This window comes from Triturus cristatus, chromosome 12 (genome assembly GCF_964204655.1).
Source record: "Triturus cristatus chromosome 12, aTriCri1.1, whole genome shotgun sequence".
NCBI lineage: Eukaryota > Metazoa > Chordata > Amphibia > Caudata > Salamandridae > Triturus > Triturus cristatus.
This window is the reverse complement of record NC_140595.1, coordinates 298,174,777-298,194,576: the sequence shown is the minus strand read 5'-3', so window position 1 is coordinate 298,194,576 and position 19,800 is coordinate 298,174,777. Positions and strand designations below refer to the sequence as shown.

The window sequence follows — 19,800 nt, the reverse complement described above, 5'->3', positions numbered from 1 at the left end:
TTTAATTTAAAAAAATAGTTTATTTCCATTTTAAAACTTTGTTCTAGTCTCTTGTGCCTGGGCGATGGTAGCCACCTGCTTGTTTTGCACATCAGAAAATGTGGACACACTTGGCCAATCCTTGGCTGGGTGATGCAGTGAGCTCCAGGTCCTCCTCCCAGTTACTGAAGCATCCGCTGGTCCCTGCAGGTGTCAGGGAAGGATATCCCAGATCCATGGGCCTTCCCACTTAAACAGGTTGTTTGGGTGGTCCTGCCACTTTACCTGTCTGTGAGTGGCTCAACTTTTGTAAAGCTCCACCCAAAGGAGCTCGCTGTGTGAAATGGCTGGGTGGTGTAGCTGATCCCCTAGTGGTTGGGGGATTTCCAGCCCAGTTTGGATGATCCCCCAACGTCCTGCAATGAAAGAGAAGATAAGTTAAACAGTTGCAATGGCCTCATATTTCCTAATCTTGTCTCCATATTGATGCTCTTCCCTTTTAGATTCCACCCACCATTTAGAGATCTACTAACCTCTCCCTGCCCTCCCCCAATTCCACCCTCTATCTTGACACCTATTGTCTACATTAGGGGTGATCCACAAGGGCTGGAACCAATTTAAATTCTCTTGACTTCCGTGAAATAAATGTACATGCAATGAATCTAAATTGGAAATATTTACACTAAGTGAAACTATGGCGTATCTCCAGTTCTGTTGCCCAGAAGTGGACACCCTGTTCTACATTCACATTTATGGCTTAATCGCTCTCATTGTTTTTACTCTCTTTTCTCCTCTAGTTATTGCCCACTTCTTACCCTGTCCTCGATGACTGACCACCCATTCGCATTTCCTACTTTGATTCTGTGACTCTAGCCTATCATCTGCAGCATGGCTCTGCCCACTATCTCAATTTCTGGGGTCTTTTGATCTTGTGCTCAATCTACCACCGCTAATCAGCCTGACATAGTATTTTCCCTATACTTTATACCTTTTCCCACCATGGTCACCTTTATCTTGTTTTTTCTCCCCAACTCTGGTTCCAGCGTTTTCTTAAATCCATTAAAGGTAGGACAATAACAGCCCAACATATATAAAAGACAGGTAACTAAAATTGAGAGTGGGAAACATTTTCTGTGATGTCCCCTCTTATTTCCCTGTTGAAGTTCTATGGATCTTTTTTCTTTTACTTCCTTGTGTTTCCTTTCAAATAACTCAACATTTCCACAGATACTGTAACATAAGTTGAGCCTATAGGGCGGCGGCCAAGGTATCATCACTCCGTTACCTGTAGTTAAGGCTTGAATTGTGCTGCTGGACCACACGCTGTTCAGCAGAGTGTCTGAGGTGCCTCTACTGCTGACGTGATTAGGTGAACCTTTCTGGCCTACAGCCTCTCCCAGAGTCCTGGACCCTCCTGATGAGCTGTTTGGGCCAGAAGATCTTCCTTTCTCTGTGGATGTGACCTCAGTAGGCCCGCTCCTCTGTGACAATGTATCTTCTGTGTCTTTAGAGAAGATCTTAGAAGGGATGCAGCAACTGAATCCACAATCTTCCAGGAAGCTCAAGCTTTTCACGTCCAACCCATTTCTGAAAACTCCCAGCGCCAACAGCTGTGGGCCATCTGCCAACAAAAGACAGGGAGCAGCTGGGTTTGTGCAACAAACATCAAGGAACCCACTGCCAAGAGTCAATGGTCAACTCGGCCTCTGTTGATTGCGCTCCAGGGAAATCATGGATAGCCCTCAACCCTAATTAAAGTAACCACAGTACACAGGTTACCGAAAGTGAAAGCATAGTTACCATCAGCAGAGACAATATCTTCCTTGCTCATTCAGCCTCCAACTGTCAATGCACAGAACATTACATCATACCTTGGGAGTGGTCTCGGTGGGAAAGAGGGATACAAAACAAGTCTAAACATCCTCTGCTGGGACACTGTCAGGTCCACTCTTCCTTTGAAAACAAATCCCATATGGTAACAACCACAGGAGAAAGTCACAAACCCTTCTGCTCACCTTCCAGATGGGACCTCAGGGACTCTAGCTGACTAGCCACGTGGGAGGAGGCTTCTGGGATCTGCTCTAAAGATTTCATATGAACATTGAACAGCTTGAAGGCCAGTTTTTCCACCTATGGAAGACAAAACAATTGTTCAGAGGTGCAAAAGTACAGGTCACAGATGTTGACATCTACAAACCAGCAGTCCAGAAATCAATGAATTCAGACAAAATGTAGCTGAAGTTTAATTGTCTATTAAAATGCTTCCCTTCATCATTTATAACACGAAAACAATTGTCATACACGGATAACTTCCTGCAGTTAGTTGCGCCATGGACATACTAAGATATACAGGTTAGGCGGGGACGTGAGGTTCATGTCTGTGGTCATGCTGACTCCAGTATTCGACCTTCAAGGCATTTCAATTACTCACATGCGAATACTCATTTTCTTCTACTTTGAGAGCGCTGTACCTGTTTTCATCAGCTTACTACCCAAGTTTATTTGCAGCTTTTATTGTTGCCAGGAAACCAAATTTTCCTCCAGGTCTAATAATTGTTAACTAAACAATTCAATCCGTTACCTGAATAAAGAAAAATCGATCTACAGAGAGACACAGAACTTGCTACATACAAACCCTTTTAGTTTCAGGTACTTATGAACTCAAAGAGAGAGGGTCTGTTTCCTTATAAACTGTTACCACTGAACAACAGTCCTGATGCATTATTCATAGGACATTAAAAAGGAAAGTCACAGCCTTTATTGCAGAAAAATGTGGCAAGTGTTATAATGAATGTAGAAAATGAAGAAGGCCTACTCATGTCAATACAAGCAGCATCAGAAAGCGATGTACGTGTTGAAGGAGAAATACAGGCCTAAACTCTCTATAATAGCAGAATAGAGAAAAAAAGCACAGATGAGTCAGGACCTGGGGGGGGGGGGGGGGGCAGCAAGTAGACTCAAGCTTTAGTAGAATAGAGAAATATAATTAGGCATATCAGAAATGAAAAGTCACATATCACAGTGCAAGAACACGTCAGAGAAAATATGCAGATATGGCAGCACAGAAAAAGTGGGAGGTTAGGCCTTGCCGAGCAATAGACTTGTAGGGAGTAGAGTATTGCTAGGCTTCAAAGCACAAGACAAGCCAAGGACACCGATAGTGCAGTGGTGGTGGATAAATGTAACATTAACATGTGCCTTTGAGTTGCATTCCATAAACGTGATTAGATGTTTTTGTAGAAAGTATGAGCTTTTGGTATTCAGAGACAATGTTGTGCTTACGCAAACATTTAATATGCAAATGTATGATGTATTTGTGGTTACGAAAGTATAAAAGAGACTGTCAGCCACGTTGCAAGTTGAAGTTCAGACTCCAGTTCCAAGGAGCTGACTGACCTTCCGCGCGCTTATTATAAACTCTATACTATACTGCCAACAGCAGTCGCGCTGTCTTTTCTTTCGTTCGGCAACACAAGGAGATCATGGCGAACAGGTGCTCTTGGGTTAGCAGTTGTACTAAAAAAATTCAAAGACTTAGAAGCAGATGGTGTTTATTTTCAGTCCTGGGTGCCAAAGCGTGGAAACGCTAAACATAAAGTCCAGCAAAACATTAAAACCCCAGTCGGTTCAGGTAGAGATACAAGCTGACTTTTGTCAAGATATGTTATGTCTGTCTGATGAGTCCTCTGGAGCACCAATACAATTAATGTTGAACTTTACAAATCGCCTAACATAAATAAAGCAACCATTATCGGGGATTTATCCCCGACTAACCACAAACCACTAGTACGTGCTCCCTAAGTCACATATCAATATTCATATTTTCATCACCTTTTTTCAGCTTCACATAAAAATGCCTCCCAAAGGCAAAGCACGTAGACCGTGGGAAAGAACCCCAAAGAGAAACACGGACACTTGCAGTGAGTCACAGCGGAACTGCCACTAAAGCAGTGAGAATTTTGGGTGGCACACTTATCGCTGAACACAGAAGCCATGAGTAGACTGACCCACAAAGGCTTTATCGCACACTTTGTAAGGGGGGCATTTGGCTCTATGCCAGTGACCCCGTATTCTGGAAATTATCAAGGTGTTTCTGCAAAATTTTCTCATTGTTGGAATTGAGGAGACCGTTTGTAATGTGGCCTTTTGAGAGCTGCCATTGTGAATAAACAATCTGCCATTTTGCACTGTGAATGTGGGATGTCAGCGACTCGTCCCATAGCCAGACTCTTACGCGTGTCTCTTTCATTTTCAGGTGAGAACCTGACTGCTCAGATGACGCTGATAAGAAACTCCTCTATCTTTGAACTGGTACCCTTCTTGGAGAAACCTGCCCTATGTAGCACTTGGTTAAACGAGTGGAATTCAGACTCCATATTTAATCCCACAGGTTAGAGTTGTGCGGTCCGGCCTTTTAAGTTATGCTCATCTTGGTTTAAGAGCATCGCGTTGACGCTGAAGACCTGCATTGGTTGAGATGGGCTCATATACATCAGAGGTCCCAACCTCGGGCCGCAGACCCAGTTAAGGGGCAAACAAGCCATGTGACCTAGAGGATATCTGCCTGGTTTCCAGATATGGATCTCTTTGACCCCCAGTGGTCCATTTTGTATTGTAAGAAGGGCATAGCAACCGGACATGGTATTAGCCAAGCACTGGCAAGGTCTGACCTTGGCAAGTGCACATTCTTTAAATATATTTTCTGCTGACATATGCAAAAAAAAACAACATAAAAAATAAAGGAGCATCCCAGCTGCTCAGGCTCTAAAGTGCACTCCTTTTCCAACAGCTGTGCACCTGTGAGCAGGGAAAATACCATGGTCACTCTCAGTGAAAGACAGCCAATGTATCAAGTGGGCTGACCCACTTGCACATCCAACATGTGGTAGCAGACGGAAGAGAGGTATGAATGACACTTGAAAGTCAAAGGATGAAGAGTGCTGACAGACAGCCCATGTATTTTTATTTATTTGTATTAAATCTTTTGATAAAACATGAGGCTATCTCTAGGCTAGACCTAAAATGTATGCATCCTAAACATTCAACATAGGATACTATATCCTGAGAAAGTTAAGGTGCAGTATCAATCGCAGACGTTCTTCGCCGGAGGACGCCTTCCAGTGGACTAATGAAAAGGTTCACATTGAACCACACACCTCTCCGCACCTTACCTCAGACTCCTCCCAGAACAACCAAGGGATCAAGACTGCTAAAACCCCGGTGAAACGCCGCAATAGGTCCCGCTCCACATGGAGAGGCTCCAGGCTAATATTAGACGACCCGGCTGTGAGTGGCGGGCCCTTGGCGCCTAGGACATATAGGGCAGATTCCCTGAAGTAACAAAGGTTGACAATCATGTATAAGTCATACCTCCTATTTATTCCATGGGTGGTTTACAGTTCCTATAAAAAGAAAGAGATAGCAGTAGCCAAAGTATAGGCTGTAGAGAGTAAAGGATGTCTCCAAGGTCAAAGTGAGTGTGTAGAGTGAGGAGAGGGTACTCCTTGTTGTGATACTGAGTGCCCTCACACACCCTTGCGGATGTTTAGCATCATCATTGGGCACAATTGCTCCTCGTGGGGGTGGCGCTGCAGTCCCTCACGGGCCCTTGGTTAGGGGCTCTCTGTTGGAGTTCTTTTAGGAGTTGCTGCATTTGTGAGTGTGGGTGTGTGGGTAGGGGTGTGCTAGTGAGTGCAGGTATTAAAATTGAGACAGGGTCCAAAAATAGTTTAATTGGGAGGTCCCTGGTTCAAATTAAAAACTTGACGGGGATGGAGATGCACGGTAGTGTTTATTATGAGAGGGGAAACTAAACAAAATAATGTCCCACTTCTCTCAACCCGTATAGTGTAATAACAAAAAGTGCTGTAAGAAAGATTAGGTCAACATGTTTCGCGCTTTTAGGTGGTCCCTATTGGATCCAGGAGCGCTTCGTCAGGACCAAGAGAAGAAAATTACAAGGGTGGGTTCGGGAAGAGACAACCCGTAATCCCATCCGTTACCTAGGTCTGGTACGCTTGACAATTGGTGTTCAGAATCCGTTATTATACGAAATTCATGTTCACAGCCTAAGAGGAGACATAAAAAAAGAGGGGGGGGGGGTTAAAAAACAGGGATGGGGGGAAAAAAGACAAAAGTAGTGATATATCAAGGCTATTGATATAACTCAGACACTAGTGCACAGTCAGTGCTATGGTGCCCAGTGCATGAAAACCCACCGAGTTTTATACAGTGGTCATGCTAATTAGGTGGTCGGGATACTCCCCAGTTTGAACGGACATAAGGTCCAGGGGTGAAGGTGATATCAAGAAATGGAGTGCGACACACGAGGTAATGGTAACACATTGAAATACAACACTGAAATGGTGCTTAGTAAGTGCAGGCGTGCAGCAAACGCGTCAAGATGGTTGGTACGATGCTGCGGCGCCTGAACAACCAAGTTTAGGCTCAGATCTCACGAAGTGGTGCAAATGCCGGTCGTATGCAGTGGCTGTGGAGAATACTCCAGTGAGGTAACTGGCGCGGTGTGACCTGGCTGCTAAGTGCACGAATAGTGGATCAGGTGGTGAAGTAGAAAAATGCATTCATAAGAAAACATCAAGCGCGGGCGCAAGCCTACCCCCTCCTATTCGGTGGTGGGCTCCGTCAGCGTGAGCCGCGTAGTAAGGCTGCAAATAGTAAAAAGAGTTAACTCGGTAAGAGAGCAGAACTGGTACCTGAATGGAGGAAACTGCTGGGGCGTCCCGAGTGGCAGGTGCTCAAACTTACATAGTCTTGTAGCCTTACGTAGCGGGGAGACCTACCCGTGCGGTGGTTCAGCAGGTAACATCAGTGTGCACTGGCCAATGGTTAATATAGTGTTTCCGGGTAGGAACGAGTCCCCGGGTGATGACGTCTCTGCGAACACGGCCGCGGGACGGGCTGAACGTAGGAGGCTCGCCGGGTGCTCGGCTAGTAACTGCAGCGGCCATATTGGAAAGGTAATGGGCGGACCTACGGGACGTGAGTGACTACTAACGGAGGGTGCGAGAAGGGAAGATCCCGTTCCTCGATATTCCTACCGCTGCGCTGGAAAGGATAAAGTGGGATATACCCGAGTGTTATTAAAAACGGACTCAAAGGTACTCAGTCCACATACGGACTCAGAGGTACTCAGTCCACATACGGACTCAGAGGTACTGAGCCCACATGCGGGGAATAATCCAAAACGATCTGTACCACGAACCACAGGTCAAGTCATGTTCCCGTGGTGATCCTGTGTGTGTGGACATGTTGAAGGTGAAAACAGAGGGGGAGAAGGGAGGATACCGCCCCGTTGTCTTGGTGTGTGGAGCTTGAGTATGTGAGAAGGCTGCTCTTCTGGTTATGTGGGGAACTATACCACATCATATCATGAGTGTCATGATCATGGACCGATGACTCTACAGATAGGAATAGTCATGTAAATAGTAATTACCCATGATAACTGATACAGCAGTAGACATACAACATTGTGTCAATGATGCTTAATCTCGTGGATCATCGAGTAGTGGTGCTCAATGTAACATACTGGCTAAGATCATCTCGTGATTTTCCACTAACGAGATAATTCAACCCAGGGGATGTCATCATTCAGTCCCCCATTATTACTTTTCAATTTAAACACCCATCGTTGTTCCTGCCTAAACAGTGTGGATGCTGACCATTTGGGATTGGATTCAATGATAGTCCATCGTAGGCTCTCAGGGGAGTGATTCTTTTCCAGGAAGTGGCTTTGTAGTTTTGTTGCTGTGCGTTTGCACCGAATCGTGCTCTTATGCTCACTGATTCGTGTTTTGATTGGTCTCATAGTCATGCCAATGTATCTTGAGCCACAGGGGCAGGTAATCATATACACACAGTTTTTCGTGTTGCAGTTGGTATGGTGTAGTTGCTTCTACGGTTTTGCAAGTCCCAGATCAATTTCCTTGGTGGCGCTAGTCAGTGGGCATACTGTACATGACCCACATGGATAATGGCCAGTTACCGGGGGAAGGTTCCACAGAGTTGGTTGGGTCTTGATAGTATTCTTAGGGCGTGTATGGACTAGTATGTCTCTCAGATTTTGTGTTCTCTTAAATGCAAAGAGAGGTTTTGGGCCTGGTTGAAACTCCCCCGTCTCCAAGATCTTCCAATGTTTCTTAATTATCCTCTGAATTTTGTTGGAATTCGGGGTAAAGGATGTTACACATGTTAGTGTCTCTGAGATGGTTTTTTCTTTGATTTCCAGTAGAGCTTCTCTATGATTATTTCTGGCTCTTTTACGCACTTGTTTGATGATTTTCTTGGGATACTTTCTTTGCGTCAAGTTCTCTGTTAGAGTGTCTGCCTCTTTTTCAAATTCCAGAATGGTGTTACAATTGCGGCGCAGGCGGAGGAATTGCTAAACCGGTAAGTTATTTCTTAGAGCCTTAGGGTGGTGACTTTGGAATAGGAGTAAACTATTCCTATCCGTGGGCTTTTTATAGTTAGTGGTCATCAGACGTCCTTCTTTAAGGGATATCAGTAGGTCAAGAAATGGTATTGATTCTGAAGACTGTGTGCCTACAAATTTAAGGTAAGGATTGAGTGTGTTCACCCATGTAAAGAAGGTCTGACATGTTTCTTCGTCCCCTTTCCAGAAGATGATTATGTCATCGATATATCTGCGCCATAACATGATGTTGTTCTTATATGGGTTGGTTTCTGTCAGGATGTGTTCCTCTTCAAAATTTGCCATGTATAGGCAGGCCAGGCTCGGCGCGAAGGTGCTCCCCATACTAGTGCCCTGTGTTTGGTGATAGAGGTTATTCTCAAAAGCGAAAAAGTTCTCCTTAAGTGCTATTGTCGCACAGTCACAGATGAAGGTGATCGGAGTTGGTGATGTCCATGGGTCGATGTTACGAAGGGCCTGATCAAGAACCGCCAGTGTGGCATCTTGGGGAATGTTAGTGTATAACGCTTCCACGTCTAAGGGTTGTGTTAATAAATTTGACCGCGCAACATTGCATGTGAGAGCTCTTTTTCCCAAATCGTTAGGCAATGTTTGGTATGCCGGGGATCCATTGGGGTGGACTGAGTGGGGTCCTCCAAAGTTGTGCTTCCCATCTCAGAAAGTAATATGCTGTGAGGGAGGTATTGGCCAAGACATAGATAGAGGAATTTGTAAATGCCCTGCCGCTCAGGGTTCTCTTCCATGCAGCCCGTGGACAGTTGAACACTGAACTCATGGGGAGGAGCTCTCGCTCGTGGTGACAGAACTGAATGCCAACAAAGCCCTTGGGTCCAAAGGGTTCCTTGTGAATTCTTTAAAACATAAATGCCTAAACTCTGCAATCACATGCTGGAGGTGGTTGCATCCGCAACAGCCAAGGCCAGTCTGCCACAGGGCTGGTGCCATGCAGAGATCATGGTTTTCAGTAAGCCAGACCGGCTGATGAATGACCCTTCCTCTTACCACCCAATTTCACTACTCAACTTGGAGGTCAAGGTATTGGCTACGGCATTGACAAATAGGTTGATACAGCATATCCCAGACCTGGTCCACCCAGATCAGGCATGATTCATGCCCAACAAGGCGACCTGCCACAACATCAGCATGTAAATAATGCAATGGAATTGGCAGAAAAGCTGGGCGGACCAGAGATCTATCTTCTGGCGGATAGCGACAAAGCGTTCAGTTGCGTGAGTTGGAAATATTTATTCCTGCTCCTCCAGCGTCTCAACTTTGGCCCATGATTCAATGCTTACTTCAGATTTTTATATACAGATTTAAAGGCATTGCTGCGGGTGGCCGGGTCCAGATCGGAATAATTCCCCATACAGTGGGACACGCGGCAAGGTTGTCTCCTGTTCCCCCTGCTGTTTGCTCTGGCCATGGATCCATTGGCGGTGTGGGTCAGGATGGACGCTCAGGTGCGGGGTTTCAAATGGGGTGAAGGACCGTCAGATAGGATACCATCATACGCTGGTTATGTCCTCTTTTTCCTTGCAGCACCGGACTCCATGGGACCCCGGATATTGCAGATTATGCAGATATTCGGAGTGGCCTTTACATTAACACGTCAAAAGTCAGTGTTTGCACTGGGCACTGACCCCGAGAGACTCGAGTGGGCCTAGGGTTTGAGAATTGCCACCAACGGATTCAAATACCTGGGTGTCTTTGTATCCCCAGAAAAGAAAGCAGCATAGGCACAATGTAGAGCTGCTCCTGACCCACCTTGGAGAGGACATACAAATCTGGTTGGTGCTCCACTTGACCATGACCAGGCAGTCAGCCATCTTTAAGATGGTATCCCTACCCAGATTCCTTTACCAACTGCAGAATTCCCCATCCCACGACAATGGTTTCGCAAACTGAATTCCATTCTCAATTTGTTCCTGTGGACAGGGGCACCCCTCGTTTCACACTTAACAAGGGCTTTCAGTCCTCCTACTGTGGAAGTATCGCCGCTGCAGATATCGAAGCCTACTACACGGCAGCACACCTCCTTATCAAAAACTATTGGTGGTACAGGGCAACCCGGCATATGCGTATCTGTACGGTGGGGACGGCTTCCCCCGGCGACACGGTTAGTACTGAACCTATGGTTTTCCTCGCTCCGACAACTGAAATGGTGGAGCAAGCTGACTGAGCAGACGCCACTATGGGAGGGGAGCATGCTTCCACAGGTGGCCGCTCTAGTGGGGTTCCGGAAATGGGACCTCATCGGGATATCTACCCTGGGAGAGGCTATGGAAGGTACAGTCCTCAAATCATGCCAAACCCTGCAGACAATATCAACTCTATCGCAGCCAATTCCACAGATACCTTCAGGTCTGCCATGCACTGCCCCTCTACATTGCCAGACTGACTGCACTCCCTAAATTGAATCCATCGGAGGGCAAACTTCTTCTGGGGACCTGGGGGGACCATAAAGTAGTAAACATTTATGAAACACTAATTCTAATCAACCAGACCCATTTGGCGCCCTTTGTGTGGCATGGGAGGCAGATGTTGGGGAGTTGGAGAACGATGACTGGATGCAAGTCCTGGGCATGCCACGGGAGGCAGCCAATGCAGCCAGGCTCCGATTTATCCAATTTAAATATTTACATAGAGTATGTTTTACTCGCCAATGGCTGTGGTGCATGGGGGTGATTTCCTCTGTAGCCTGTCTCCGGTGTGGTGCGGAAGGGCGCACATTCCTCCACACAGTGTGGAGCTGCTCTGCATTGGGCATATCTGGCGGGAATCGTTGGCATTCCCGAGTGAGGTTCCATCTTGGCAGATTCCGAGGGACCCGAGAATAACCCTTCTGCACCTCACGGATGACCTAGGTGGGAATAGATATAAATGGTCCCTTCTGTACCTGGGGTTGACCCTCGCGAAACGTGATACAGCCACAGAGTGGAAGGCGGAAGTGCCCCGTTGCTGGTAGCCGAAAAGCGGGGAATGGAACACTATGGGTTTAGAGATAGAGGTCTGCCAGGCAAGAGGTTGCCCTCAAAAACACCCCAAAATATGAAAGAAATGGGCAGATTACAGGGGTGTAGCCCTGGCACCAATTTGTCCCGTTCACAACACACTTCAGGATGAACTCCAAGCTTTCTAGGAGGGGAGATTGAGTTACCAGGGCCGGGGTATGATGGCCAATGTGGCCTTCATGACATTTGTACGTATGACACTAAATGTCAGGGTGATGGGGGGGGGGGGGGGTGCGGAGAGGTTTAATGAGCAGGTATGTTCTTATGATATTGATTTATTGTTTGTAATACTATTATTTTGGAACTGCTGTGATGGTTACATTTCAAACTCAATAAAATATGTTCCCCCAAAAAATATATATATATGTGTTGCAGGCGCGCAATGCAGCCTTTGGAGAATGCTACATAAAACTGCAAAAGAAAAAAAAAGTAGTGATTCCACAAGTGGCCACGTGGTGGCGCAATGGTGAAGCAGACGATTGATCATGCTCTTTTCCGTTGATAAAATGTTTGTGTTTTGGCATCTTCGGTGTTAATGTAAATGAGTGAGACAGGGTGGAGCACTTTCAGACGTGGATGGATTTTAAACCTCTGACGAGGTATTGGGTACTGGTAAAAAGTGAAAGGATTTTAATCTCACCTTGAAATGCCCTAGTAATGGTTGACATTCCTGTGGATGCTGTTCGGCCCCCGGCTTCCCCATCTCAACGTTGACCACGCTGACTAGCTCCAGCCCGGAAGTGCTGTCCCACAGGAAGGCTGCGCGCTTCTCTTCCTGGTAAAAAAAAATCAAATATAAAGCTTAAATGTTAGGTTTATACATCATTCACTGCATGTTTCCTGCCCGCTTCTTTTTCTCATTACTGCCAACCCACATACCCTGGACCATCTCGCTTTCTCTTGACTTTTTTTAAAAGAAAAAAAACAGTACTTAATTTGTGATGGTGGCGGGAAGAGGCGCCCGTTGTAAGTGAGTGGTGCTTATTTTTCACAATCGGACATTGTTATGCCTTGCATAGGTTACTTATATTGTGTAGTTTTCTATTCTCCTGCTGCTCAGCCAGTGTGTGTGTTTAGAGTAGAATTTTGGGAATACAGGGATGCATGGAATGTTGGGTGCCTGTGTGAGTGAGGAATGATAGTTAGAAATGGGCTGAGCGGCAGGCAGGCTGCTCCTGGTGGGGCTGCTGTTTCATGGGACTAAAGGCTGACTACCAGGCTGACCTACATCACCATCACCTGTCTACCTGAACTACCTATCTAATGTACTTGTATACCATCTTGATGTACTTGGACCAGCTACTGAATAAAGGTACTTATGAACGCTACACTACTTGTGTCACAGGCCACAACATATTTTTGACAACGAGTTGGAGACTTGGTTACGGTCCCATATACATGGTTAAAGCCATAGACTCTTACAGGAGGGATGACTTTATGGGTCCCAGTCCCAAGTGCTTGTCCCTCACATGAGGGGTGAAAGATGGGTTTTTAGCCCCATCTTCACACTGTACGTAGGCTTCCTTACGTGAGGAATCTTGTCTACTCATTTGTTCCCTTGCAGTTGGGATCGGAGTTGTGGGGTGTGTTTATGCCCTTGGCCATACGCAACGAAGTTTTCTCATTTTATTTTATTGGGAGAGGATGGGTTATTTTACTCAATTTATTGGTTGTTGTAAGCTATCCATTCTTTCTGGTTCGAATGGCTTTGACCCTCTCGTGATGTTTACTTAATTTCACATCCCTGGGTTCTGAACTGTTTATTGCATTTGAACTGTTTATTGCATTTGTAATTGTTTTTGTGTATAGTTTTTCTCTTAATCTTCACCTGCATTTGTAATTTTCGTTTTTCATTTTAAAAGGAGGGGGGGGGCTGTTATGCCCTGCATAGGTTACTTATATTGTGTAGTTTTCTATTCTCCTGCTGCTCAGCCAGTGTGTGTGTTTAGAGTAGAATGTTGGGAATACAGTGATGCATGGAATGTTGGGTGCCTGTGTGAGTGAGGAATGACAGTTCGAGATGGGCTGAGCAGCAGGCAGGCTGCTCCTGGTGGGGCTGCTGTTTCATGAGACTAAGGGCTGACTACCAGGCTGACTTACATCACCTGTCTACCTGGACTACCTATCTGATGTACTTGTATACCATCTTGATGTACTTTTTTTGCATAGTTTTATATAGCGCGAACTTGGCCCGAATCTAATCAGGTATCAGAGCGCTTGGACCAGCTACTGAATAAAGGTACTTATGAACTCTACTTGGCTACCAGCGTCTACTTGTGTCCCAGGGCACAACAGACATTGTCCTAGATCAAAAGAGAGGAAGACAGAAAAGAGAGATAAATGTAGGAAATGAAGAGAAATTGTGTCAGAGGGAGGGAGAAAGTATCAAAAAGAACCTGCAAGAGGAAAGCAATGAGACAGGAAGTTTAGGATGGCGAAGCATGAGGGAAATCAAGATTAAGGCAGTCGGAGTGCGGTCTCTTAACGAAAACTATGGGCCCATGCACTTAAAGATCTGCAAATTAAGAGCTATTTCCTTATATTTTCATAATCACGGGTTCTGTTCTCACTCTTAATGTATCCTCGACTCTAATTTCCCTCCTCCCAAGTCTCGCTTTTCGTTTAATTTTCCCTTTCCCACATATCAGATGTAAATATTAAGTTTTTAAGATAGCAACGAATTCTGGGGCTAGTCTGGGTTTTTTTTGTACAGTTTTAGTTTTTTGACTGTTAAGGAACTGAGGCACAGCATTTCATTCAGCTGTTAGGCTTACAACTAGGGTACATTCAGATATTTTGATAGGGCAATCCTATTAAAATCAATGGAGGTGAATTATTTTTGAGAGAGATTTAAGTGTGATCCCGGTGAAGTCTGTCGGAGTCATTTGCATTATTGGGAGTGGCAAACAGAGTTTGAAGGGTGTGACTCTTTCCAAATGAGGGTTGGTGGAGTGGTACGGGCCAAGGGACAGTAGGTGTTTTGCATCGGATTACACAAACGTGGTAAAGTTTGGTACCAGGAGTAGCATCCACTGTTTGATGTCCCTTGGGGGTGGATATTGAAAGATAAAACATTTGGGTGACAGTCTACCGAAATTCCTTTACACCACTCCCTCTGCATGACTCTCCCCTCTTTTGTCCCTCGTTCGGTGTGTACTCATCCATCAGCGGGCATTTAAGTGCCACCCTAGGTCCAGTCGAGGAATGAAGTGGATTGCCAACAGTACCTGAGTTTCATCTTCGCAATCTGGGATAACGTATCTCCAGCTGCCACGCGGACCTGGCCAGTCCCTCACGGTGGGGAGCGAAGGGGTTTCCATCTCTCTGCAAAGCTGCAAGCAGAATGATAGATCATCAACGTGCTGCCATCCGCTGATCAATATCTCGATGCACCATCTCCAGTGATGACAATAAGCCCCATTCCTAAACCCAGCCAGTGCACTATTACTACAGTGAATCCGAAGACACGCCAGGGCATGGAGTATGTCCTCCACCAAACAGCTTCATGAATCAAGAGCCACCCACGTTTACAAACTAACTCGGTGAACAACAGAACTTGGATTCAAAAGCAAAGCAATTTGATTCAGCGCACTCAGGAATCACGTATACAGCATATTGTCTAAAGGTTACAGTAGTATTGGCATGAGTTTCTCTATATGCCCACTCTGCAGCCCTGCTATGGAACCTATGTGTGCCCACATTCAATTTATATTTCCTTATTTCCAAAATAGCCTCAACTACCCAATTCCATCAGAGAGCCGATCCAAGTCGGCTACTACTTCTGTATGATCAGCAGCCACCATGGGTGAATAAGCCTTGGTCCAATCAGGCTTGTACCATAAAATAATGATCAATAATGCATTATCTACAACACAAGAGGGATATCTACTACGGCTCCAACCCAACCGTGTCTCATACTGAGCAACACACAATTTACCATCACGTAACATCCAGTAACATGACCAAGTTAGCTGGTACTGCTCTGTAGTTAGAATTAATCTGTTTAGCATAATCTATAGTGGCACTTGGGAACCGGAGCTACAATTCTTTCGCCACCAGTACCAATGGGAAGTTCAGCCACTCACACCACACAAGCAAACATATAGCTCTCATTAGTGAAGTTACTACTTAACCAGTTAATGGCTGCTGGCCCAGTTCATAAACTCAACACACTTAATCCCAGCCTACACCTCTCTAGGGATAAACTACAGATTAACTTCAGTGTCTCACAGCCAGACCTCAAACATTCTGCTACTACTAACCCACAGCCTATAACATAGCATAACATAACATGTATTTGTAAAGCGCACGTTCACCCATAGGCCTCTTGGCGCTGAATAACCGATGTTTATTGTTACCCAACTCAATGGTACTCATTTTGTTGACCTCAGAAGGATGAAAGGCTGAGAGGACACACCGGGATTTGGACCTGTGACTATGCGGTCGGACGCAGGCCCCTACAGTAGACGCATTAGTCCACTAACCCACCAGACACAACAGCCAGCATCCGGAAAAACCTACCATCTTAAAATGTAATTTTTTTTAAATTTAAAGTTCCTACCTGTTGAAACTTTCTGCACATCTCCAAACCACATTCAATGAGAACATTCCAATACACAACCGTACCTTTTCCAGAGCTGCTTCTTCCAGCACATCCTGTACTGCTAGTAACGTAATCCTGGTCAAGAAATGGTGAAAGAAATAACTCAATTAACCTGCAGGTCTTTACAAGCAGACTGCAACAGGCAACATCCCTGTAAATGGTCTCTCCACTTCCAGAAGAGACCTTGTCACCTTGTAGGAAGAGTGCCAATCCCCATGCAACCCATCATTTGGAACAAGATACCACTTGACCCCCTGAGTTTGCTCTCTCTCATTGGGATCCAGAAGTCACCAACGCCCTAGTGCCTGTGAAATACCTAGGGCGCCCCGCCAGCTATGGGATTGGTAACAGTCCTGCATGGCTGGCAGTTCTGGCCTATAAATTCATGTGAGGGTACTCCCCTTTCCTTCTCTAAAAGAACTAATGCATCAGACTGCCCATGATGCTCTACCACAGGATAGAGCCACTGGGATTAATCAGCTATGCGGCAGGGGAGGACTGAATTAGGAGGGAAGAAAAGGCTGATTATGCAGCTTAATGTGGCATGTTTTGTGATAGTATGATTTAGTCATGTTTACACGTTATTACTGTCTGGGCAACATTCTTAGTTCAGTAGTACCAGTTCCACTGCGCGCAGGGCCGGACTGGCCGTAGCAGGCACCGGGTGTTTCCCCAGTGGGCTGCTAGGTTAGGGGGCGATTTTGGGCCCTTGGGGGCCGTTTTTGTTACAGGGCCGATGTTGCAGCATTGCTGCAAATTCGGCCCCTGTACCAAAATCGGCAGAAACCGGCCCTGGCAAACAGCTCGGCCGCTCCCAGGGGGGCCCGGCCAAGATCTTTGCCACGGCCAGTTTTGGTTCCCAGTCCGGCACAGACTGCGCGTCAACATGTGTCGCTGCCTTTTTAGTAACACTTGATTAGTTTGAGCTAGAATCTATTTTTTAATTCCAATCTGCAGATTATGCAGCAGATGATGAATTAAGCGGAAAATCCATAATTTTGCAGAAAACACAGCTGATGCAGAATTGTATAATTCATCTGGCCCTGACCGTAGACCATCCAGGTTGCTAGATGGCAGAATGGTCATGAGTGTGCAAGCACCCGTCCAGGTCAGAAGTTAGTGACAGACAGAGGGAGTAGCCTTGGTGGCCCTCATGTTGGCCTGGATCTCTGGCCTGCTTATGGTTCCCCGACTGAGCCCTCAGTTCTATGTCGCATGCCAATTATGTCCTTGAGAGTGTTCAGGGGATCAGACGGCTCAGAGGTATTCCTCGCCATTGGCTAACAATAGACTTAGTTCAAGTCTTACTTTTGTTATCTTAATATGTTCCACGCCATCGTGGAGGCTGTCCTTCCAAGGCTAGGTACTTCCTAGGTGTGCACTCAACATGGGTGCAGAACACCTGCCTCTTCAGAAGCACCATCTTCTATTGGCATCTCTTAAACCACTCATCTATTTCAAAGACCATTCTGGCTCCAGACATGTCTATCCGCTCATCCGGCCAATCAGTAGGTCCAACTGGACACACCGGCACATAGGAAATCAACCTCCCATTGCTAGGCTACCAGTCAGTTAAAATAGCCACAGCTGGCTGTGCCCCATAACATTAACCGTGGTTATCAACCAGATCATCTACCCATTTCACACTCCTAATGTCACCAAACATAGCAGTGATCGGGGCCAGCGATTCTTAACCTGTGGTCCGAAGGCCACTGGGGATTCGCGACTGCTTATAAATTTAAACAATATTAAAAGATTAATAAAGTGTATATAAATAAAGAAGCCAAATGCAATGTCAAAAATGTCACACATTCTGTAAATGTGAAAGAATTTGAAATTGTAGGCTAAAAATGTAGTCGATAAATTCGGGTTGATTTGTGAGAGCAGTGCAGGGGCATCAAACAGAATATAGTATGGACGGTGGGTCAAGATAAGAAGGCGGAATGAATATAAACTCAATCAGTACTATATTGAAGGGACTTGTCCAGCCGGACAGATGTCAAAAATTTACTTATAGGTAGATAAACAAACATTTAAACATTAGTACATAAAGTGGGACATTCAGGCTCTATTACACAGGCATAATACCCATTGCCCTGATGATGATCCGTGTATTCCCCCAATGGATCGAAACGCCGTCGACACTTTAATAACACCTTATACGCCCATAATTGTTTATTTGAAAGTGTAAAGGTGTTCTACGTGATTTGTTTCCTTGAAATTGTTTACTGTTTGCTCACAACAAACCATGAGCTTTTCCTGAGCCCCCTGTTGCTTTGTTTTGTCTTGCATGTTTTCTAGGTTGGTCGAACAGGACACAGGCTTGTGTCCCACTTTATGTACGAATGTTTAAATGTTTGTTTATCTATAAGTAAATATTTGACCTCTGTCCGGCTGGACAAGTCCCTTCAATATAGTACTGATTGAGTGTAAATTCATTCCGCCTTCTTATCTTGAATTCTCGAGCTACCGTTGTTGTTCAAAATAATGAAAAGAAGAAAGGCATTCTCGTTGTCAGCCTGATAGCAACGCTATATTGAGAGATCAGTGATGCGTAAGAGCTAGCCAACATGCTAAGATAAAAGTGATCTGGAACGAGGGCTGTACTAATAGTCATACCTCTGTAAACCTTAATCCTGCCATATTTAGAATATAGTATTACCTTTTGGATACCATGACAAAGTCAATAGGATTTTCTCTTATCGATGTGATCGCAGTGACACAGGATATGGAGGTAGATATTGTAATCCACATTTTATTCAATACTCGTAGAGCGCTATGTACACCAAAGCTTCGTGGCGCTAATGAATAAAAAATGATCACAGTACAGAGAAAAAATAAAAGGAACCCATGGATTTCAAGACTCCAATAGATACTCAATAATTAAGAAGCAGAGTCTTCAGGTGTCTGGAAAAAGCCAGAAAAGAGGAAAGTGACTTGAGCCGAGAGTGGGAGATTGATCCAAGCCCTTCCTGTTGCTACAAAAGGCCCAGTCACAGAAGGAACAGTCATTGTCTTGGGGGCTTGAAGTAGAGGGTTGATTGTTGAAGGTGGGCATCATCATGGTGCATGGGGTACAAATGTAACAGCCATACATGCTGAGGCAGCGCTGCATATTGCGGGGTGAAAAATAACCAGTGGTTTGAAGAGACTGCGTTGACAAATGTGGAACCAAAGAAGAAAGAAAGAAACTGCCCGCATGGATCCATCCATGCACACATAGACCAACACATTAAAAATACAAAGCACAAAGACAACCACAGTACCCTAATATTAGCACAGCACAGATCAGGGGATTCAGAACTAATCATAACTTAGCATCATTTTATCCAAATGGCGAGAACCATGATGTTTTTGCAATGCACAAATAACAATCCAAAAACGAAGTAAACACACTATGTTACAGAAAATTATCAAAAATATCACTATTCGTACTACACACTCCTCGCTCTCAGAAAGTATCAGTCCAGCAATATTCATCAAATCTCTGCCAGATCCAGTTAAATCATTGCATCGTCTATGGGACTGCCTAAGCCATTTCGGTTTCACCACATTCTTTCACTGAAGCATTCATCAGGGCCGATGAAACTGATTGAACATTAACAATTCTGAATCAAGAGAAGTAAAATGGAGGCAAACCATCCACATACCCAAAGAGAGGAGACGGCAAACAATTGTCAAAACACAAGAAAAATCCCATGCACAGTTTTTTAACCTCAAACCACTGCGCCCAGTCATTTAACATGCTTGGCGTT

At 45.2% G+C, this 19,800-nt stretch overlaps 1 protein-coding gene across 2 annotated transcripts in view; it reads right to left on the bottom strand.

Annotated features, from left to right (window-relative positions):
- Positions 1–19,800, bottom strand: part of LOC146775917 (endonuclease/exonuclease/phosphatase family domain-containing protein 1-like) — an 84,193-nt gene continuing 64,393 nt past the window's right edge. For both annotated transcript variants that reach the window (XM_085636942.1, XM_085636943.1), the window contains exons 3-8: positions 16,069–16,120; positions 14,670–14,774; positions 12,083–12,217; positions 1,995–2,109; positions 1,265–1,600; positions 1–395 (exon numbers count right to left, since the gene is read on the bottom strand). In XM_085636942.1, the coding sequence (XP_085493068.1) occupies positions 280–395; positions 1,265–1,600; positions 1,995–2,109; positions 12,083–12,217; positions 14,670–14,774; positions 16,069–16,120 (859 nt within the window). In that variant the 3' untranslated portion in view covers positions 1–279. The remainder of the gene's footprint in view (positions 396–1,264; positions 1,601–1,994; positions 2,110–12,082; positions 12,218–14,669; positions 14,775–16,068; positions 16,121–19,800) is intronic.